This window comes from Lissotriton helveticus, chromosome 10 (assembly GCF_964261635.1).
Source record: "Lissotriton helveticus chromosome 10, aLisHel1.1, whole genome shotgun sequence".
NCBI lineage: Eukaryota > Metazoa > Chordata > Amphibia > Caudata > Salamandridae > Lissotriton > Lissotriton helveticus.
Window position 1 is genome coordinate 1,099,414,617 of NC_136071.1, and position 23,909 is coordinate 1,099,438,525.

The window sequence follows — 23,909 nt, forward strand, 5'->3', positions numbered from 1 at the left end:
TCCATAATGTGGTACTGCAAACTGGCAGCCAAAGGGTTTGTGCTGCAGTGGGTTGTGCCTACTTGTCCCAAGGAGAAAATACTCATGAAAATGTGTTGCCTTTGACCCCAAACAATATGTCCTGGGCGTCAGGCTATAGGAATTCCACATCCCTGCATGGTCCTAGTGACCAGTCCCAGGGGACCCTCTTCAGCCTCCAGGCCCTAGGTATCCAGGGTACCACTTACTAGGGACTTAGGGGGGTTGGCCAGAAGTACCAATTGTGGACATGTGTATAGGGAAAGAACACTGGTCCCGGGAACCTGGACAGCAGGGACTCAGTACCCTAGGTTGCATCAAAAGCCAGGCAAAAAGGTTGGGGGTGGAGGGGTACTGCAACCGAACCCAATTTTCTCCCACGCTTCAAGACCACAGCAGCGGTAGATGCACGCTATATGACTGCTTAGTGACTGCAACGGGAGATGTCTTTTCTGTGGTCTGCAAAAAAAAAAAATAGTCGATAATGCCATCTCTGGATTCTATTGATATGTGTAAAGCTCCTTAGGGACAGATTCACAAAGTTTTTGCTTGCCTGAATTTAATTTCCGAGCATGCACAAAAAAGCAATGGTAATTTTAAAATTTTACATACTGATTCATAGATTCGGGCTACAGAAATTTTTGAAAAGTTAAATGTCTAAGTTATCTAAAAGTGTGCTAGTATAAATGGTTTCCATCGTTATAAATGTAGGGTTAAGAGGTCATAATAGGGGCTGGCCGTACAAAATATGGTGATATTTCATGCTCTTGTAAGGTTGTGGATATTTCCTGCCCTGATAAGGCCCATCAGCTACTCATGTGGCAGACAGGACAAAATGCCTTTCCATTGTGGGGAAATGGAGTTAAATACCCTGACATTTCACTGGGAAGGGTTTTTTCAAGAAGAGATATTTACCCTGTTGATGAAGTGTGCTCCTGCTCATTTCCTCTTTATTTATTAATGTGGTCTTTTTACAGTGCGGAAAATCCACAAGTTATTTTTGCCCAGTTTGGGTATTAATGGCAGTCTACAACATTCTGCTTTTGTGATATTTGTACATCCCCAAAACACCAAATGCAGGAGTAAAACTGCAGAAGTAGGATCCTGATTTTTGCCAGCCCTGCCTTTGAATTAGGCTTTTAGTTTTTTACTGGTGGACTATTTCACCTTAATTGTTCAATGGTATTTTGAGTTGCCACTACATGGTTAAAGTTGAGCTGAATCTCTCGTTCCTACCAGGGGACACAGCGTACCAATTGTTCTCTCCTATAAATCTTGATAAATCTGCACTTCAAGTCGCCCCGTAAAAATCTGAAAGAAATAAGGTGAGGTTTGGTTGACTCAGCCCCTTGGTCTTGTTTGGTTGGTCGATGTCATTGAGGTTTACACAATGGGCACAAAATAGGTCACTAGGCAAAATCACTTAGATGAGTAAATCCTGAAAATGTCTACTTTATGTATGCATTTTCATATGTTTGACTTGCTTCAATAAATTGTTTTTTGAAATATGAGTACATGAACGTGTGATTGTTTATCTACTATTTTTGAATAATTGTCCTATTAAACGTAGTACATATAAAATATAGAAACCAGAAGATCTGCAGTATTGCATTGTCCTCCCTGTCTAGTGGAGGAAGACAGCTGCATAATTGTTTTATGACCGCTACTCTCGCAATACATTTGCAAAATCAGTATTTATGCCCAGTGCTTCCTGAACTTCTTTGCCAGGCTGCTGTTGAATTTCTCACACAAACTAACAGTTGATATTTGAAGCATTTGGTTCGTTCATGGCAGATAGTCTGTTAAGATGCAACCCGAACGATACTTAAACTGAACTTCTAATCACAGTTGCATGGATGAACAGCGTAAATACATTTTAAGCTTTTTACTTGTCTGTTGCTGTTCCAGATGTAACACACAGATTACCAAGTCAGTGTTTTTAATTTGTAACCCTCTGTTACTAGAAACAGTTCAGTGACCTAATCCATTTTCCACTGACCTGCTAATTTGCCACCATGGTACCAGCTCAATTTTAAAACTAAGATATCTATGCAATCATTTTCTTGATGGACTTGTTGCAAAAGAATAAAGTATACAGGTTGTCCATAACTTTGCGCCTAATTTGCTACAAAATATGAATGATATGTTATGAAATGAAGTGTATTTGTAGAGCGCAACGAATGCCTGGGGCGTTAAGGCGCTGCGCACATTGAGCTTAAGAACCATATGGTTTTAAAGAGTCCACACAAAAATTACTGAATAAAGAGCCATGTTTTGAGCGTTTTAAATAACCGAGTAGATCTCATCCCTGATAGAGAGTTGTATTAAAATTAGTCTTCCCATTGGTGGGACTGCTGGACCTGGGGCACTAGTGGAAATAATTTCCCATATCTCTAAAGCCTTGCAACAACATTAGAAGCCATTGGTGGGCAGGCAACAGTAGAATGCAAACTTGGCTGCACCCCTGGCTGATGCTGCCAAAAACTGAGTAAGAAATATCCCGATAGGACCTCGAAATGCCCATGGTGCCCAGAACAAAAAGCTGCATTCTTGCATATGACTTGGACATGCCCTGAGATAATGGAATATTGGAAAAATATAATAATTAAGTTGAAAACAAATGCAAACTTTGATCTGCAAAATACCATGAAACAGTGTATTCTGTGAATCATACCCAAACCGACGCTAAAAACAAACACAGTATAAGAATGTAAGTCTGGGAGAGGTGCTGGCGAGGAGACGTTGGCACCTTTCCCTCCCTCAGTCTCCCTTCCAATGCGCCTTCCTCCTCAAACTTGTGTAGTGAAGAACACTTCATTTAGGCCTGTGCGAAAGTCCACATGAAAACACCCCATATCCCACCTTGGTGTCCATGTTACACTGCGCAGGAATATCTGCAGGTTGTTGGGTCATGTTGGGCGAGTGTGTGAGTCGTAATACTCACAAGTACGCAGTACATGAAAGTTCCCTAAGTTCCCAGAAAGGTAATGTGCAAGCCCTAGAACTTCTTGATTTGAGTTTCTCCCGCTTCTAATGTGGTGGTGATTATATCCATTCCTAGGAGATTATTGTGTGGCACTCCTAGCTAAATTCTAGGTATTATTCACAATCGAGGATTCAAAAACCAAGCAATTTTTTGGGGGATTGGATCATCCTTACTAAATCTACAAAAAAGTCAAACCCTATTTTCACAAAACCTGTCTGATCTCGTGAGTCTCTGGTGGACTCTAGGCATGCCACTTTCACTGTTATGTTATGTTATTAAAAATTTATAAAGCGCACGTACGCCCGAAAGCTTCTTGGCGCTGGAAAGAGGTAACATAACAAGAGATAAAATGTGCAAGAATCTTTACTTCAGATATGCCTGTGTAAAAAGGTGAGTCTTAAGTGCCTTTCTGAAGGCAAGGAGGTCCTTACTCTGGCGGAGGACTAGTGGGAACGAGTTCCACAGGGTAGCTGCTAAGAACTGGAAACTGCTGCCTCCTTGTCATTTTTTCTTGAAGCGTGATACCTCAAGTAGGTCTTTTATGGGCTGATCTCAAGCTACGTAAGGGAGCATATCTTCCAATTAGCTGCCTAATAAAAAGAGGTCCCTTGCCTTGCAAAGCCTTGAAGATGATACACCCAGCTTTAAATTCGGCTCTTTGGGCCACAGGTAGCCAGTGCAGGGTTTGTAGGCCTATTTTAATCGATTCCCATTTGGGTACATTGCAGATCAGTCTGGCTGCCTGGTTCTGCAAGTACTGTAATCTTCGAAGTTGGCCTACAGGTAGGCCAAGATAAAGACTATTTGAAAAGTCAATGTGGGAAAGGACTAAAGCCATGACCACCTGAATTAGGGCGGGATGGGTGAGGAAGTGCGCAATTTTCCTAATTTTCCTCAATTGAAAAAAAACAGAGGAAACCACGGTTCCAATTTGGGATTTTAACGTAAGGTCCTCATTGATGGTAATCCCCAGGCTTTTTACAGTCAGAGATTTTTTAGGCGGAAGGCCCATATCAGCAGGCCAGAAGTTAGGGCTCCAGCTGATTTCGCTTTTACCGGGCAAGATTAGCTCAGTTTTTCCCGGGTTTAATTTAAGATGATTTGAGGACATCCAACTCTGGATTAAAGTCATGGTAGCTTGAAAGTCCTCCACAGCATTTGGGGAATTAAGTGTGAAAACTAGCTGTAAGTCATCTGCATAATTGTATACAGTGACTTTATGGTTTCTCAAAGCAAAAAGAAGGGGCCGCATATACAAATTAAACAATAAAGGAGATAACGAGGAGCCCTGAGGCACCCCGCAAAAGGAGTTGACTTTAGCAGCAGAAAAAGAGCCTAAGCGGACAGCCTGAGTACGTACAGAAATGAACGATTTCAACCAGGCTAAAGCGGAATCTCTGAGGCCTGCCTGTTCGACACGGTTGACCAGAATAGAATAGTCAACCGTGTCGAATGCGGCAGACAAATCAAGAAGTACCAGGGCTTGATGGAGATTTTTATCAGCATTGGTCCTCAAGGTGTTCTGGACGGCCTTGTGGAAATTACTTCTCCAGACCCTGCCAGAGTGAATGTTATGCTAGTGGCTGACTGATTCTTCCCACTTAATTTTATTGCAGATCTAGGGGCTTATTTGAAAAGCCTCTTATGCCACTTTTGCGTAATTTTTAACATGGGAAAAGTGATCTACGGGTGGCGCAAGGGGCTTGTAAATAAGCCCCCTAGTGCCTAGGAACCCAGCAATGGCTTGCAAGTCTGTTTTATCTTTACACAGAGGAACTGGAAAGCCTCAAATGTATGGACCGTGGAAGTTAATGTTTTAGGAACATACAAATATTGCCATTTTTTAAAGGTAAAACGTTTTTCAGCATTGTTTCCTGCTTAGAAATTGTAATCTGGAAATATGTTGAGCTTACCCTGCTTGCGACAGTTTGTTCTAGTGATGAATTTGCTCTGATTTGCCTTGTTAATGATACAGCCTACTTATATGGTGACTTGTCTATTTCATGTTTACAGTTGGGGGATGCCGAGCTCCGCCATGAAGAAAAAGGTAAACGCTTTCTTTGTTTCTCTATTTGTGTCTCTTGTTGCATTGGTGGCCCATTAAGATATCTTTTTTCAAAATAGCTATTGCTATAATATCCAGACGTACTACTGAGCCAATCATATTTTAACAATGAAAGCTGTTGCGTCTGGGAATGGGTGAAAATTGCATATAAGACATAGGGAAAGCAAATTACAAAATAGTTTTTTTTTTTCTTGGTGGCCTGGTTGACAGTCTGGGTATTTCACTCAATCGCCCATTTTTTATATGGTTTACTTATGCTCTTTTTATAGATATATATTATACACAAGTTTGAGCAACTAAAAAACAACTGGGTACAAATGCAGAAAAACTCTGGGTCTAAAACTTTGTTCCTCAGGAAATGATACATGGGAACTTTAAGATCATCCCTTTTAGAAAAGGACTGAATCCTGAAAACTCAGATTTTTGATGTCCTGGTGAAGTTATCGTCTTCCTCCCTTCCTACTCCTGTTTCAGAAGTAATGTTCTGGTACAGTTTTAAAACACTTTATAATCGCTCATTTTCTAACCTTGTGAAATAACTGGCTGCTCAGCTTCTAGCTACCTGAACTTGTTTCTCTTTGTTGCTGATTTTCCACTTGAGTTCCTCTAGGTTAGTTTTCATCAGTGGCACTTAAAGTTGATTGAGGTGTTTGCAACTTTCATTTCTTAAAGATGTTTATAAAGTACAGATCTCCCTGCATCCGCAAGGCCACTTGGGGAGCACATGCTTCCGTGGTTCTTCAGAGCGATTTCATGCAAAAGTTGAGCGTGAGGAAAAATCTGGTTTGTTTTGCCCCCCTTTGTTACTGTTCCTTGTGAGTCATGTGGCAGGACTCCACTATCACAATAAACATGTAAAGAGGGACTCCAAAGACTCCTCATGACCTCACAGCCTCGCTATGGTCATTGAGATGAGCATCCAAAAGGATTCAGCTGTCCATCCTCACTCTTCCTCCTACTGCTCCAGCAGTACTGGATGACCAAAACGATCTGCACGCCCCATCACCACTCCAGGTGATTTGCACTGGGTGCTGCGAGCTCCACTGCCAGGTCTCTGTGGCAGCAGATGTAGACTTGTGGTCATTCCCTGTAACTCTTTATTTGATGGGTGACCACTTCAAGAGGCTTCCCTTAACTTGAGGCTCTATAGTCAGTCTGACTGCTTGTGCTTTGATAGCCCAGTTCTGCATTCTACAAACGAACTCATTCAAAAATATTCCCACTTCTCGAGGTAAAGGGCGTCGCTAGATTTTTATCCAGTGCAAGTTACAATTTAATCTTGATGTGAACTTTTTTGTTAACTTCAAGGCAAGTTTTAGAAGCATTTCCAATGCAATAGGTCTCGCATTTGTTAAAGTTAGAACTGTTGGTGTTGAAAATGACAATGTTTTTTGCCTTTTTAGGTCTCGCGCCTGCGATGCATATGGCGAAGCCATATGCCATCGCGCAGGCGCGATACTATAGTCACCGGCTATGCTTCCCAGGAGACAGGAGATGTCACGCGCACGCTCTGGAAAGCGATCGGCGCCGGCCGCGCGCGCGCGTTCCCAATCTCCTGTCTCTCTGGGAAGCACACAAGCAAGCCCAGCAAGCCCCGCCAAGGCACCACGAGCCGAGAATTTGGAAGAAGGGCCCGTTACAAGGCTCGCGCTATAATCGGCCACTGCTGCCAGCTCTGATTGTCTCATTACACAGGTGATTTACCCGCACTTCCTGCCGGCTCGAGGCGGCATATTGTTTACTCAGCACTTGTCACCGGCGCGCGTACATTTTGAAGCCTAGGTAAGGCAGCATGTCAGAGTTAATGCATATCAGTGTGGTTAGAAGCGGCCATTAATTCAGTTTTGAATACGCTGGTGTGAAATTAGGCCTTCGAGCACCGGCGTAGCTAGGGGGGGGGCGGTCCGCCCCAGGCGGCACTATTTTGAGGGTGGCACTGGCCCGTTGCGGCGGCCTTTATAATTTATTTGGGTACAGTGTCCCAAATAAATTATAAAGGCCGCCGTATTACTTCTGTGAGACTTCGCAATGAACACTGACGTGGGAGCAGCTGGAGCGCAGGCACCGACCGGCGGCACCCGCTGTGAGCTGCATCGGCAAAGGACAAACAGGCAGAGCACCTCTCATTGTCATGCATTTAATGCCACTCTAAAACTCTGGATAGTGCCAGCGCACTCCATTGGCGCTGTGCATGCTGTTCCCCAAAGACGTGCTGCCAGCGGCTGGGCTCGAGCAGTAAATTAATGGTTAACGATGCCTGGCATTGCCTGCTCTCAGCTCTGGAGTGGCTGAGAATGCTGCTAAATGTTTAAAATTTGCCCGGCAGCCTGTCCTTCCTGCATATTTTCTGAGGCCCGCTGGTGCCGCGCTTTTCAGACAAGCACCTCGTGACGTGACCGGGGAGCGTGGACTGCCCTCAGCAGTGCTTGCTTCTGGCTGTCGGGAGCCGGGATTAATAATCCGAATGTGACCGTCACCGGAGTGGAGGAACTTCGAGGTAAAGTGTCATCAGAAGCGGCGCCGCAGGGGACTCAATCTGAGAGTTGAGTACTCGGTGCCGTGCGCTGCTGACTGATCAATAAAACCCCCGGCGTTAGGCCCACATAGAGTGACTAATTAATTTCTCACTCACAGACAGGAGGACACTGAGCCCCTGCGTATCAGAAACAAGAAACATGACATCGTGGTGATGATCACAGGCGCAAAATGTGGCCTGGCGGGGGACGAGTCCGTGAGTAACATTTTTATTGCAAGCAGGCGTCACGAAGAGAAAAAGAGATAACAGGCACCTAAGTGATCAACCTATTATATGCGTGCAATAAATATTGTAAAATTAAAAATAACAGCTGACTGTTTTACTAGTGATGCTTTCTAACAAGCTTTTCAGTTGTATCGTGTATTTTATTATTATGTGAGAGGGAGAAAAAAATACTTTAAAACCCTACCGAGCAATTAAATTAAAGGGAGCAATTATAACAAGCATTTGCAATGCAATAGGTCTCGCAGTTGTGAGAGTTTGAGCTATTGGCATTTTAAATGCCAGTGCCTTTTATTTATGTATTGGTTTTTAAAACATAAATAAAAGGCATTGTCATTTACAATGCCAATATCTTAAACTCCTGCAAATGCGAGACCTATTGCATTGCAAATGCTTGTTTTTTTTGCAGTGGGGTAATTATATTTGCATAACGCTATTGACATTGGTGTAAAAACGTTGTCATTTATAACGCCAACAGCTCTAACTTTGACAAATGGGGAAAAGGCGCAGCTCGTCAAACAATTTTTTTCAAAATGTTATGCTTTTAATAAGCAGTGCAGCATACCGCCTGTACAACGCTGCTTACTAAAAGCATAAAATATTGAAAAAAATTGTTTGGCGAGCTGCGCGATTTGAAAATAAAGTGGCACATATGCCATTGGTGCTTATGGAGAAGAAAAGAAAATCGTATGGCCGTTCTTGTGAAGCTGCAGAGCTGCTCCTCCCCCCCCCCCCTGCCCCCCCTCAAAATACAATGGTACAAAAATAGAGTTGAACGAGCCTTGCACAACAAAACAAGTCGCACGGCCGCCATTGCTTATGTCCAAACAAGCTTCATTGTAATAAATCAATACATTATTTTGGAGGAAGATATCCTGCCTGCAAAAGCAGGCATGCAAAAGTCTTGTTAGAAAATAGTGCTGACAAGACTGTAAATAAAGCTTACAGAGTAACAACACATGTAACAGGACCAGTCCTCGTGGGAGGTAACAGAAGAGAGGAAGGTACTAAGGGGGGAATAATACGCCTATTAACAAATCAAAAGCTAACATTTACAAAGGACAGTGACAACAGCCAAATAAAAAGATGACTGGAGCTTCAAGTCCATACCTCGAAGAGACAGCTCAATCACTGCCTAGGCGATACCTATAAACAAAGTAATCATGCTAGTTGACCAATCCAGAGATGACTTGATAATAATATGGTAATCTGCTTAACAGCACCTGGAGACTTGCGTAATGTATAGCATGCAATGTAAGTGTTTTTTCGCTCAATTGTGCAGCCTGAAAACAGTTATTCATATTGACTTGGATGAAACAACGGCCCAACTAGGAAGGAAAGTGAATATGTCTTAACACAGGTACACCATGATTACTTCCATTACTTGCAGTGCTTAATTTGTAAAATAAATACATAAAAAAGTAAAGGGTCCGAATACCAACAATACTTAGTTGTGGTTCCACCTTTCTTCTGTAGCCCTACCCTTCATTTATGCAGACTCCTATTCCTACTATCTTCATTTGCCAGTTTTAATTTTTTTTTTTACTTTCTTCCCTTCTGTCTCTTTTTCTCGCTTTCTCTCTTTCGTTTTTTCTCTTATTCCCTCCCTCTCTTTCTACCTCTTCCTTTCTCTGGTCAAAGTCTGGTGATTAAAAAAATAAGTTCTGGCTCCGAAGGTGCACACTGGAAGAAATTACAATCACTCTATACTTCATATTTTATCAGACCAAAAGAAGTTTCTGCAATCGCCCAACAGAGCCCTTCACACCCCTATCATCCCAGATGCTAACCCTTCGTTCCCAAAGATGTCACTTCATATCACTTTGCTTTTTTTCTCTTTTCAATGGGAAATAAACTCTAGACACAAACAGCTAATCAGCAAATGCTGTGGCCTGAGGTTTCCCAGATAAACAAAGAATCCCTTTTTCCTCCAGTCACACTGTGGCTGACAAAAATACTTGGTCTTGGGGAATTCCTTACCAACACATCCGTTTTATCTCACCCATCATCTTAGATCAACGACCTAAACCTGTAACCAATGTTCAGAATTCAATTTATCAATTTTTAGGTATTTTCAATATAAGAGAACAGTGAACTTCCAGCTCCTCTTTTAAATAAAATAGTCCCACTCTTCCTACTTGACAGTGGGGCAAACCTGGTGAAAACCTTGGTTCTAAGCAAACTCCCCCATTGTAACATCAGCTCCTTCTCTCGCAATACATCTAACTTCGAATGTATAAATAAATGAAACACTTATTACATTTTTGATCAATTGGCAAATTTTGGAAGCTCCCATTTGAATGAGTGAGTCTGTATTGGTTGTTGCTTGGGGTATGTGAAAAAATCAGGAGTGGTATGTTGTATGCAAAAATTCCCAAAGGGATTTACTTTTTAAGACTTTGAGTCACTAAGGACAATGTCCCAACACGTATCCCATTTTGTACCTCACCTTCTTTGTTTCAAAACCGAGACTTTGTCCCAGTTCCCGTTACCCAGCCATGTTCGACCGGCTTATGATAGTACAAGGTCTCCACAGGTAATATTTAAAGAACATTTTTCTAATTAGCACATCAGTTGCAAGGCGAAGGAAACCGGAAGACATAAATCGTGATTGCAACGTATGCCAAGAGCAGTTTGTATTTAGAAAAAACACAGTAGGAAAGAAAGGCACTATATTACATTTTGGTTTTTATCCGACAATTTACGAATTCACAAATTCATTGTTTGCTACTTCCGAGTCAACCACATCCCCCCCCCCCGCGCCCCATGTCCGTGGAAAACAGCAGAGAGAAGTAGACAGAAAAAATACATATATGCATTTAGGTACATTTAGATATATATTCAAAAGTACTGTTCTATCATGACGATGAATAATAAATCCAAAAACGGACAGCCTAAGAGCGGGTCAATTCTGGCGGGAAAAAAACAAAACTAGGCAGCATAAGTAGAAAGGGAACAAGTCGCTGGGGAGGGGAAAATAAAGATAGAAGGGGGTCGGATGGGAGAACGCAGGAGGGTGTGGCCAGAATATTACCCAACCTCGATCCAGTTGGCCATAGGATCCCAAACAATAATTCCCCTTTTCTTTGCCCTCTGACCTTTTTTTGGCGTATATTGCCCATTCCAGTCTGTATGTGGCGAGTAGCCTCGCTTGCCATTGCCCAAAAGATGGAGGATTCAGGTCTTGCCAATAGGTAGCCATACATATACGTAAGCTAGTCATTGCCACAAAGATTAATGCGCCGCCAGCTTTCGGGTCTACTCGGTCATATAGCCCTAGCAAGATCGTACAAGGTATAAGTTGAATATCTAGCAAAAGAATCTTGCTCAGAAAGTTTTGTACATCTTGGATTAGTGGTTGAAGTTTAGGACATGTGGCAAACATGTGTACAGCGTCCGCGATGTACGTAGCACAGCGTGGGCAGTTTGCCCCGGAGCCAGATGTCCATTTAGCAACCCTACTGGGTGTTATATACAAGAAAAATGTGGTTTTATATAATTGCGCATGTAGTTTCGAGGATAGTAGGTATATTTGTGCTAGGCTTAAAGCAGAGAGGAAAGCATTCGGTGGGGCATTTACCTTGAATTGCCATTTAATGTAAATTTTATGCAAGTCATCTGGCCTTGTTCATTCAAAATTAAATAGATGCTTCATATCCTTGGCAGGTTAGGGTTTGTTAATTTGTCAATGAGTCCGATCGCGGTGAAGCCGAAAGATCCACCGGTTTTATGTTTAAGATAGTTTGTGATGGCCTGATATTGGAAAGTCTGGTTATTACCCAGTTTGAAGCGGGTTTGCAGGTCTTGAAATGTTCGAATATCGCCGGAGCTAAAAAAAAGTCCCCTAGTTTGCAAATCCCTGCTAGATACATTGTCGCAGATATATGCTTTGAAATATCTGTGGTAGATTATCTTTGTGTCTAACCGGGGTGTAGTGGTTTAATTTAGAAATTCCAAAGATCTTGCGGACATTGTTAAAGACTCGGTGAGCACTGAGCAGTGTCTTGAATCTGACTCGTTTGTAATAACCGAGTTCCAATTGACGCCATAGGCAGCCCCTTACATTCTTTACCAAGAGATAAGAATAAGGAGAAGGCAGTCCTGAGGGGATTAGTGAACAGTCTTCATCTAATAAGTCGCAATAATATTGCAGCGCTGAAGCCCAATAATATAGTTTTCGATTAGGGAGAGCCCAGCCTCCCCTTTCCCTAGGAAGGGAGAGGAGATTGAATGCTCTCCTTGGCTGCGCGTATGCCCAAATGAACCGAGAAAATATTTGTTAGAATATGGCCAGTGAGTGGTTGTTGAAATCGAGCGGGATGGTCCGAAAAAAATACAGTAGCTTGGGAAAAAATGTAATCTTTAAAACATTGCATCTTCCTACTAAGGTTAGATGCAAGTTATCTATTTCCGAAGAGATTTTTCCATTGTGGTAGCAAGAGGAGTCAGATTTTCAGAGACTACCTTGTCCAACTCAGAGACTATACAGACTTCTAAATATTTTGCCTTTTCAGTTATCCTACTATCTACCCATCTTATCTTTCTATTTACAACTATTTGCGGTTTTGATTTGTTCAGGGCATTGCCTGAGATTAATCCAAACTCCTGTGCTTCTAGTTCTAATGCCCTAATGGCAGTCTCCGGCTCAGGGGTTATTCTAGCGAGGTCGTCTGCATAGGCCATGATTTTTGTGTCCATGCCGAACCTGCTGACTGGTAAAATATAAGGGTTTAGCTCTATTCTTTTTATCAAGGGGTCAATATACATTGCGAATAACAGGGGTGAGCAAGGGCACCCCTGCCTCATCCCTCTTGTGATCTTAATTTGTTCTGTCAACTGACCATTGAAAAGGATTTTAGCAGTAGGATTTAGATAGTGCCTGAACTGCCTGGATTATTCTAGGACCAAAGCCGATCCGCCGCATGATAGCCCATAGAAATTGCCAGGAGATCCGATCAAATGCCTTTTATGCGTCTAAGAGAATTAGCGAGATCTGGTCTCCTGACACCTCCGCGGCATCGAATAAAGTGATTGCGCGACGGACATGCTCAGTGGTGCCTTTTTTGGGTATAAAACCATGTTGCCATTTTGAGACTAAAGACTCGATGTTAGTAGCGAGTCTGATAGCGATAATTTTTTTAAAGATTTTTGAGTCCGTGTTGATTAGGGTTATGGGTCTGTATGATGACATTTCTAATGGTGGTTTGTCTTTTTTTAGGAAAGAGGACTATTTTAGCTGATGACCAAGAATCTGGAGGTTTGGCGCCTTCAAAGATGGATCTCACCATCTCAGTGAATATTTCTTTTATTTGCTGCGAGAAGACCTTGTAGAATTCTACGGGTATATTGTCCGTCCCGGTGGCTTTCCAGTCCGGGAGGGAAGAAATTGCTGTTAAGATCTCACTCCATGTTGGAGGGCTTTCTATTGCCTCGCGTTCATTTTAATTAAGTTCACCTGCAGGGATACTAGCTAAATAATCTCAAATTTTTCCCTGTATGTCCAAATTAGTTCCTTCGATTTCTTCCGAATAAAGTTCAGTGTAATATTTCTGAAAGGCTTCTTCTATTTTCCTAGGGTAGGATGTTCCTACATTATCTATATTTATTGTAGTGATAGCGTTGGCGGTTATCTGTTGTCTGGTAGCGATGGCAAGTTGGTGGCCAATACGCTCTCCGAGCTCGTAGCATTTTTCCTTAGATGCTGCCCATTTAGTGGCTATTTTCTCCGTCAGCACAGCACCCATCTCTGATTTTGCCACTGAGACCGCTAGTTGTGCCTCCCCAATCCCTGTTCCAGTCTGGACTGCGGATATTAATTTTTCTCCGCTTCCATCATCCGCCCCTGTTCCAGGCCAATTTGAAGCTTCTCTTTTTTATTCCTCCCGATGGAAAAGCGTAACGTCTCGCCCCTTATACCAGCCTTAAGAGTATCTCACACTATCATAGTGGAAGCTGACCCATTGTTTAGGCTCAAGAATTCCTGTATCCAGTTGACCATATGCTCACGATAATTATTATTATACAACAATGCTTTTTCACAGGTCCATTGTGAGGCTAGTTCTTGGTTGCCCCAACCGTATAAAGTTAAAATTAGAGATTTATGGTCAGAGAGACTAAATGACATGAATTAAAAGACATGAATTAAGGAGGGCGAGACTAAAAAAACAATCTAGTCTGGTTAGTGACGAATGGGGAGCTGAGAAAAAAGTGAACCGTGCTGATTCGGTTTAGAGTGGGCCCAGACATCCTTTAGACCATGGTTGCACATTAGGTCGACCAATGCCCGATACACTTTAGGTTTCCTGCCCTGGTAGCCCCATATCCCAATTGGATCCCAAGTACTAGATTAGGATTTAGGTTTCTCACCTGTTGCCTGTTGTGATTTGACGAGGGAGCTTTGGACTGCGAGCACGCAGGAGCTGCTCTTCCTTAAACTTCACTCAACTCCTCGCGGTACCCGCTCCGCGGGTCCCGCTTCGCCCTTGGTTCTGTGTCAGCGCTGCTGAAAGTGCGCTGTGTCTCCAGGATTCTTAGTGACTGAGCCTCTGTGGCGGTGGTGTGGGCAGGGCTGCGAGCGTGGTCAGGCGAGGACTTCAAGTCCCAGGAGCGCCTGACCCTCGGCATCACCAGCAGCTGACCCGCTCTCCCTGCTGGCCCCTCCCCCGCCTCAGCGCGGCTAAAACCAGCGCTTCAGTTTGTCCTGTGGTTTCTCACCTGTTGCCTGTTGTGATTTGACGAGGGAGCTTTGGACTGCGAGCACGCAGGAGCTGCTCTTCCTTAAACTTCACTCAACTCCTCGCGGTACCCGCTCTGCGGGTCCCGCTTCGCCCTTGGTTCTGTGTCAGCGCTGCTGAAAGTGCGCTGTGTCTCCAGGATTCTTAGTGACTGAGCCTCTGTGGCGGTGGTGTGGGCAGGGCTGCGAGCGTGGTCAGGCGAGGACTTCAAGTCCCAGGAGCGCCTGACCCTCGGCATCACCAGCAGCTGACCCGCTCTCCCTGCTGGCTCCTCCCCCGCCTCAGCGCGGCTATAAACCTCCTCTGTGACACCGCAACGCGGGAGCGCGCGGGAGCGCGCGGGAGTGCGCCGGGAGAAGCCCGGGACAAGGGCGGGACCGTCTGAGGCCGTCAGAGGCTGAAGAAGGCTGGGCTGGGCCCCCCCCCTTGGTTCTCCGGTATCAAATTAGTGTGTTATTTTATTCAAAGGCTTACATTGCATTTTAAGGCTTTGTTTATTAGGTTTTATATTATATAATTGTTTTTATTCTTTTTTTTCCCCCTCTCTAATATAAGTCTCATGACGGCTAAAAAACTACGCTCTGGGCGAGTGATTGTGGGGAGATCCGGGTCTAAAACCAAATCCAATCCTCTACGGAACAAAATTGCATCTTCTATGCAATTGAAAGGTCAATGCCAGCTTTTCAACTTATGGGACAAAGGGAAAGATAAACCCACTGATTTGCAGTCCCCCAATGTCATTCCGGGTTCTAATGAATCGGTGCCTGTTAACCAGGTCATTGATGTTTCTTCAAGTTTAATCTTGGTCGCAAGTCAATCTTTGCCTATTTTAGCTAGCCCCGAAATTTTAAGGGGTTCGCAGTCGGCGTCTAACAATGTACAACTGAAACAGAAGGCTCCCCTTGAATCTCTGGGTAATATGTCCTCAAAACTTGTTAAAACTGTCCCCTCTCAAGTTGCACCGATGGATGCTCCTAAAGGTCCTGTGAATATTGATCCTTTTACAGCCGCGTTGGTTAAATCCCCTGTAGTGGGGAATGATTTTACACTGCCTGACATTGATTTAACAGCTCATAGGGCGCGGGTAGGATCAGTACAGGGGAACCCTAAAGGAGAACCTCTAGAGGAAGCAATAACGATTTCAAGTTCCGGTCCTCTAAATAGCACACCTTCTAATAAAATAGATTTTTCCCTTCCACAATTAAACTTTACATCTTGTTCAGGTCAAATGTTGAACAATGTAGTGGAGGGTTCTCCAAATATTAATGGGAGGTTAATCTCTAATTCTTTATCCTCTTTGGAATCAATTCTCTCTTCGATTTTAAGTTTGCTTGGAAAGTTTGTGGGAGGTTCGGAATGTATTTTTGACACTGTAACGCAAATCTTGCAAGTTCTCTTGTTAAGTAAAAATGAGTTAGTGTCAGATCCTCCTATACCATCGGCCCCTTTGTTGGCACACCCGAAAATAATCGCACCCTCTGCTTCGGCAGTTTTGGATTCAGCTTTATCTTGTCCTTTGATAGAGGGACAAAAGGAAAAGAAGCCGGTAGCCCTCCTAGCTGTCCCCAATCCTGCCAAAGTAGTTTCGGCTGGCGCTAATTGTATAGCTCTAATTAGCGACAAGATAGATGCAACAATATCTTCCCCTCCCATTCTCAAATCCGAAATCCCATCTCTTTTTCCGATATTCTCCCTGCCATTAAGTAAAGAAGAGGAGATTCCTAAAGTAAATACGGGATTGATGGGAAAAGAGAGTCCTTTGAAACATAAAAAGACTAAAATAAAGAAGAGGAAACCCATTCGTAGGTTTGCTAAGAAAAGACAGAGGAAACTTTTCTTTGATAAGAATGCTGAATTAAGTATGGATGATTCCGTGCATGTGGAGCAGTCTCCTCCTCCTCATGTAGAAGTTAGGGTTATCTCGCCCAAAGAAAATGCCCTCTCCCCTGGGCTAGGTCCTATGAGCTTCACTAATCCCTTTCTTCCCAAGGTTCCCTATCCCTCCGCAAACCCTTTTTCCTATTGTAACAGCAAAGCAGGTTCTGGCCAAGTAATTTCTAAGGTTTCCTCACCTCCTGTCCTCCCGTGTGCGCCTCCGTTGAATCCGTCAGCTAGACCCTTTCAGGTTTCATCCTCAAAAGAAAAAATAAATGTGGATACGTTATATCTTGATTTCTCTCCCTTATTTGAACCTGATTTAATTTTAAATCGATCTACCCTGTTGATCTGTTTTAAAGAGATCGAAGGTTTGCAATTAATTCAAACTTCCGATTTAGATATTGTATTTCTCCTTAATTCTTATATGGGGAAACCATTAAGATCATCAAGGGTGAAATTTTATTCGAAAGTTGTATTAAATCTTGTTCTACAGTGGGCAGAGGAATTACAAGTTAGAGGGATAGATGTCATGCCATACTTCGGGGAAAAATGTTCCCAAAGTATTGTTGCTGATTCTCCACTATCACTTCCCTTAAATACGGGAGCGCAGTTGTCGGATTGGTCTAATTCTAAATTAGAGGACCTAAAAATTTCTGTGGCTAAGAATGAAAGGCTAGTCTCATACAAAAATCCTCCCCTTAAGCAGACAGTGAAGGATGATCAATCCAAATGGAGTTGGTTACCTGGAGTTCTAGCGAGTAGATCTGCTCCCGGTTTTAAACACCATTCCAATTTTTAACAAAGAGCTGAAATTTATTTCATGGAACACTGCTGGATTTAAGGATTATAAGGAAAAATTGGGTTTCCTACATTCTCAAAAGGCTGACATAATCTGTTTGCAGGAAACATGGGTTGAAGGAAGATTAGCTTTGGAAAAGGATTTCTTTGTTTTGGACTGCAGTGCAACCAGTACTAGAAGAGGCCATGCCAAGGGAGGGTTAGCATGCCTGTTATCTAACAGATTGCATTGGAACTATTCATATTACTTAGATCCAGGAAAACTGTTTCAAGCAATAATGCTAAAAGATGTTTTTGAGGATTGCTCTAAATTGTTGATTGTGATAAACATTTATATTCCTCCTAATTGCAGTTTTAATGCTGGTCTAAAAACTCTGTTTTCTTTTTTAACTAAAGCGTTTGATATCTCCCCTACTCCGCACGTGATAATGTTTGGGGATCTAAATTGTAATATATCTAACTGTGGGTTGGAATTGTTTAGAAATATTTTATTAGAAGAGTCTCTGAATATACCACCAGCCCAGTTTCCCTCCAAAATTAAAATTAACAAAAGAGGTAAAATTATATTAGAGGGTCTACTTAATGTTGAATGCTTAATAGTAAATGGGAGGCTTCCATCTGATATCCCGGCAGCTTACACTCGAAAATCTGAAAAGGGAAAATCTATTATTGATTTTATCATGGTAGATTATGCCGGTTTTCACCTACTGAAGGATATGAAGGTCATTGAGACTAATCTTAGTGACCATAATGTGTTGACGCTTTCTATATCCGTTAAGCTTCAAAAAGCAGATCCGTGGAGTCTGGATATAGATTCTGTGAATTTTGACTCCAGCTCAGGGAAATGTTTTTGGAACCCCTATATTGTTGGAAATCTGATGCCTCTTTTGTATTTTACCGTTGAGAATTTACCCCTTTGGGAAGGGAGAGTGCTGTTATGCTTTAAAAAATTTTTAGATTCTGTAACGGCTAGTGCAAAAAAGAAACCAGGTCTGAAACAATCCCCTGTGGTCCATTATCCGCTAAGGGTTTTAAATAGAGAAATAAACAAAGTTGTAAGGGCGCAATTTTTATTCTTTACTCAAGAAGCTAAGTCTAAGTTGCTTATCTTAAAACGAAGGAGAGTTAGGCTCAAGGCCCGCTTAAAACGGTCCACGGAAGATGCCCTCTGGATCCAACTGAGGGAAGCTTCTTATAATGGCCGAGCCAAGACTTTCTGGTCCCTAATTGGCAAAGGTTGTGGTACCAGAGCCAGTCCTACGCCTATTGCCATTGAGGAACAGGTGTGGGTTAATTATATTGAGAAGTTGTACAGTAGCAATAATTTTCATGTTTCAAATGTTGAATTGGATAATATCTCACGTATACCTGACTGTCCTACAGAAAAGGAAATTGAAAGTGCCATCAATAATATGCGTTCCTCTGGTGCGATGGGGCCTGATAAAATCCCAATTTTAGTATTAAAAAACCAGAGTGAACTTTGGAGTAAAATACTCTTCCCAGTGTTTAAATTTTGTTTTTTTAGCGGAACAGTCCCCCCCTCCTGGAAAGGAAGTATTATTGTCCCTTTATATAAAAAAGGGGCACGAGACCTACCACAAAACTATCGTCAAATAGCTTTGCTTGACGCGATTGGTAAGGTCTTTGCAAAATGCGTGCTTAGTTTAATGAATCAATGGGTATTTGAACATAAAATTCTTCCCATGGAGCAAACTGGCTTCAGACAAAATCACGGAACTCTTGATAACTTGACTGCATTACAAGTTATCAATGAAAAATATGTGAAAGTCCGTGGTGGCCAGGTATTTGGCGCATTTATTGATTTCTCCACCGCCTTTGATAAGGTAGATAGAATTTTGCTTTGGAGAAAGTTAGTTAACTTGGGTATGCCTTCATTCCTTATTAAGTTAATTCGCGCCCTTTATTCTGATACTTGGTGCAGAGTTCTACTTGGAGGTGAACGTGGTGTATCTAAATTAATTCCCACCTCCAACGGGTTGAAGCAAGGTTGCCTTTTGGCTCCATTGCTATTTTCCTTATATACAGTTGACTTACCCGTCACTCTCTCTGCTTGCGCCGGTATTGCCCCGCATTTGGGTGGAGCTCCAATTGCATGCCTTATGTATGCAGATGACATCCTGATTTTGGATCTCACCCCAAAGGGCCTGAACAATCGGCTGCATGCATTGTCTGAATATGCCGAAGGCCATTTCCTATCTATAAATACGGCAAAAAGCAAAGTTATTTGTTTTTCTGGTAGAAAGAAGTCTAAATACCTTAATTATCCATGGGTTGTGGGGGGGAAAAACCTGGAATGTGTGAAATCTTATACCTTCCTAGGTAAAATTGTCACTTATAACTTAAGTGACAAACAACACATTGACAATAACTCTCGTAAGGCTATCTCGCAGGGAAAGAGCTTAGTTTCCCTATATAAAGCCACAGGTAGAAGGCATTTTTCTATTCTTTTAGATGTTTTTAGAGCAAAAGTTCCTGCCTCCCTGTTATACGGTATTGAGTTAGTTGATCTAAAAAAGTGGAGTTTTTTAAACTCTGTGGAAGGGAAAATTTTACGTAGTTTATTGTCTGTAGGTACTGCAAATTCAACTGCCTCTTTGAGACAGGAGCTGGGTTTACGTAGCAGCTGGGTCCAAGGTTTGGCAAGCATTATACGTTGGGTAGTAGCGTTATCTAAAGGTGAACCTAATACTTTACGAGTTCTCATAAAAAATGAATTATTAGGATCTCTTAATGACTTTTCACTGATTGTAAAAAACTTCAGATTTGCCGTGTTAAAATTAAAATTGGATGAGGAGACCCTATTTTATTGTCCTCTCTCCAATTAAAAACGGTTCTGAAGTCAGCCTCTTGGGAATTGGGGTTTTGTCAGGATAGAGACCTTTGTCTAGCAAAAAAAGGTTGTACGCCTGTTATTGAATCTTATACCCTGCGGAAGGCTCAACCATATATGCATTGGAATATTTCCCATGGCGCCAGGCGCCTTGTGTATTTATTAAGACACAATTTGCTTCCGCTGAAAGTTCTATATGCCAGTTGGTTTGGTCATTCGGCACGCTGTGATCTTTGTCAATTGTATGATCAGGACTTAGATCACGTCATGTTTGTCTGTCCGACACTGATGCCTTCCAGGCGCAGATGGTTAAGACCAATTTGCTTACAACTCAACATATCATCTGCTTCTTTGTTTAAGGCTGCCTTGATTAACCCACCTAATGAAATGTTTGCTTTTAAACTGTACAACTATTTTAAATGTTTTTTAGACCTATATTAAGATGTCTTCTGTAATTTTGATGGTATAATATTTTAATATATTTCTTGTTTGTATGTATATGCTGTTTTATGTGGACCTCATAAAGAGTTCCTTATCATAATAAAATAAACTTGAAACACTAAAAAAAAAAAAAAAAAAAAAAAAGGTAGATTTAGGTTCAGATCACCGCATAGTATTATCAGGAGCGGCCAATGAACAAGCTCCTCGTTTACCTGTTGTATAGCCGCCGGGTCATCTAGATTGCTGGCATAGATAGAGCAGATCGTAAATACAGATTTAGAGAATAAAGTGCATCTTGCAATGACCCATCTCCCTAATACGTCAACATTAACTTGATTAGCCACTAACAGCAGGTTTTTCCTAGCCATTATTTCGACCCCCTTCACCCTAGCCCCTTGAGACGTTGCCCCGATAAATTTAAACCCAAGGGAGTTCAGCAAAGATCTCTGGGCACCTTCAATGTGCGTTTCTTGGAGACATATTATATCTGCCCCCATTAAACATAGTGCTTGTGCTGTTTTCTGTCACTTTGATAGATCGTTCAGGCCACGTATGTTTAATGACACAACCTTAAGTTTATTTAGTGAGCCCATGATTTAGTTCTAGTAGTGTTCCATCTTTTTGGTGTGCGGTCCAGAGCCTGCAGCCTGCCAGCTTTTCTCCGCCCGAAGGTCCTCCCCCTGTCAAGGAGCCATCTGAGACAGAGTAAACGTTTTCATTTGCTAGGTCCGGGGACTGTGGATCTGCGGCATTTTGATTCTCTTCTACCAGGCTTTCCATGCCCCCTGCTCCTTTGTTATGAATGTCTTGTATGACCATAGAGGCGGGTGAAATTGCAGTAGAAACTAAGGTGTTTTTATCTGAGGCAGCATTACCAACTATAGCGTTTTGGTCGCCATGACTTGAGGCTGGGGGCATTATTTGGAGAAGTGTGGCTCACTGGGTAGAGGAGGCAGACCCTGATGCAGAGGTCAGACCCGGGACCAGTGTTCAATTCCCGACGCGGCAGGGTCTTGAGCTCAAAATGTCCACGGACTCGATAATTCTCGCCTCGGTGCCTACTCGAATCATGGGTTCACACTCTGCAACTCTGGGCAATAGCTTGCTTAATCTCCACTACGGCCCCACTGCGATGGGATGCCTGGTCTTCACATTGGGGATGACCAGTATGGGTTATCTCGCAGGGAAAGCCAGGACGGGTTCCCAAAGCAAGCGCTAAGAGACCTGTCGGTGATTTGGCGCTATATAGATCGAAATAACATAACATTTCCTTGGTCGCTGCTAGTTTGGCGCGGGCTTCATCCATGGTTGAGTGTGTACATTGCAGTGGTGGTAGTGCAGAGTCTTGACCTAGAGTCGGGGCATCGTCAGGTGGATTGTTTGCTTCATCTGGAGCAAAAATAGGAGTAGAAGCAGTAGCGATGGCAGTGGGAGGGGTAAGAGTATTTTTTTTTATAGCAGCGATGGGAAAGTGTCTGGCGATTGATAACGTTTTTCCTGTAGCAGAGGTGTTTGCAGCAAGATTTTCTTTTAAGTTACCTCCTCCACCAGATTTACTTGTTTTCTTTACCCCCCCATCTTCCCTTTTACCTTTTTTGAGAGGGTCTGCTTTTTCCGTGACCTTCTCAGATTTGTCTCTCTCTCCATGTTCCTCGTGGCTCAGGTTCGTTTTGATTTTGAGGATTTTCTGTCCTTGTGTAGTCGTCCTCCCACAATTCTTGTAGTTCCGTTTGGGAAATGAAATTCCAATACTCGCGCTGATCTGATTCACTGAGAGACATCCATTCATTTCATCCGGATGTCTTACGCTATCCCACAGTGCCCGCAGCGTCTTACAGAGGATGTTTCTGAAGAAAGAAGATGAGCCGTCGGGAATTGCAGGCACGGTGGTGTATTTTCGTGAGCACCAGCTTGCTTTAATCCGGACAATATGCTGGTATTCCTGTGCCCGCGCTGAGCATATGCTGATGCTCGCGGGGCCCGTAGCTCGTTGTTGTCCGGTAGCTCGATCCCGATCATCCGTTCTGGAGCAGCTCAGCCAGGGCGATATGCCGAACCGCCGAGCCAAGGTGGGAAGCGATCAGATCTGTTCAGGCCAGCCTCGCGATTGTGAGTGGTGTGGAGGCCAGGAAGGAGAACTCACACTAGCGCCATCTACTGTCCGAATCGGAAACACTATATTACATTCAATGTACATGTAACCTGTAAAAACTTGTGATAGTGTGAATGGCGCAAAGTGACAAGTGAAACAGCGAGGGGACAGCCCAAAAGAGAACACACAATCAATATTTACAAAGAAACTTTTTGTGGTTCATAGTTATTAACAAAAATTATGAGTAGGTCAAGTATTTGGCGATCCATGGAGCATGAGCCAAGTAATTGCGCTGTGGGGGTCGACGGCTTTTCGACCTGTTGTAATCTTATTATCTTATTACTTTGAGCAACCGCTAGGTTGCAAGAGTTGTCCATATCGGACCTTCATTCATATGTCATTTTGACACTTAATGCATAATTAATCTATATATATTGACAACCGGAATTCCCCAAACTATTCAGATGAATACATTAGAAAAATCTTGAGTGGTCCCTCATCTTCTTTTTCTACCCCCACCCCATCGGCGCCTAACACTTCACAAGTTCTCCTTGTCAGACTTGAAAAACTAAAGAAAAAACTAATTTGCAGTGATTTACATGCTTGCATGCTGACAGAATATTTGAAATCTAACTTCAGTCCATTAGGCCTCCAGATCCGCAATACCCCAGCTATCTTTACACAGGACCCCAAATTCCGGACTGGCTTTGGCCATTTGGCAACTATTTGCTCATGACATTGGATGGTCCTTGGTATTGATACAGCGATTGAACATAGCTGCAGGGAACTAGAAGAAATTGTGGAGATAGAAAAACTCATACTTGAGGATAGCACACTGACTGATGCCAAAAATCTGCTTGAGAAAATAAACAACACTATAGCCACCTTCAACTCCTTTGAACAAAATAAAAATATTAACAAAATGCGAAAAGACCTCAAGAATTACAATTCAGTAAAAACATGCCCTTTCTTAAGTGACAAATTCAACACCACCCCATATCAACCTCCACGAAAAAAGAATTGGGACAGATACAGGAACAACCAGACGATCATTTTCTCAGATTCTTCCAACACCTCGGTGGAAGATTCCGACCCTGGAGAGAGAGGCAGCTTCCGATAGAATACCAAATAGACGCCCCCCCCTTGCCTGCCCTTTTTTTTTTTTACATGGGAACTGCGGATGCAGCAGAGCCCGGGCCAACTACCAATACCCTGGAGCACGCCATACACGCCGTAAATTCTACCATTGGGGCCCTCTCCAATGAACATATCCAACCCCCCCCCTGAA

General features: G+C 42.8%; 1 protein-coding gene across 3 annotated transcripts in view; it reads left to right on the top strand.

Moving 5' to 3' along the window:
* Positions 1 to 23,909, top strand: part of LOC144784802 (ras-related GTP-binding protein A) — a 120,194-nt gene that overhangs the window by 10,099 nt on the left and 86,186 nt on the right. For all 3 annotated transcript variants that reach the window (XM_078663845.1, XM_078663846.1, XM_078663844.1), the window contains exon 2: positions 5,018 to 5,051. In XM_078663845.1, coding sequence (XP_078519971.1) covers positions 5,025 to 5,051 — 27 coding nt within the window. In that variant the 5' untranslated portion in view covers positions 5,018 to 5,024. The remainder of the gene's footprint in view (positions 1 to 5,017; positions 5,052 to 23,909) is intronic.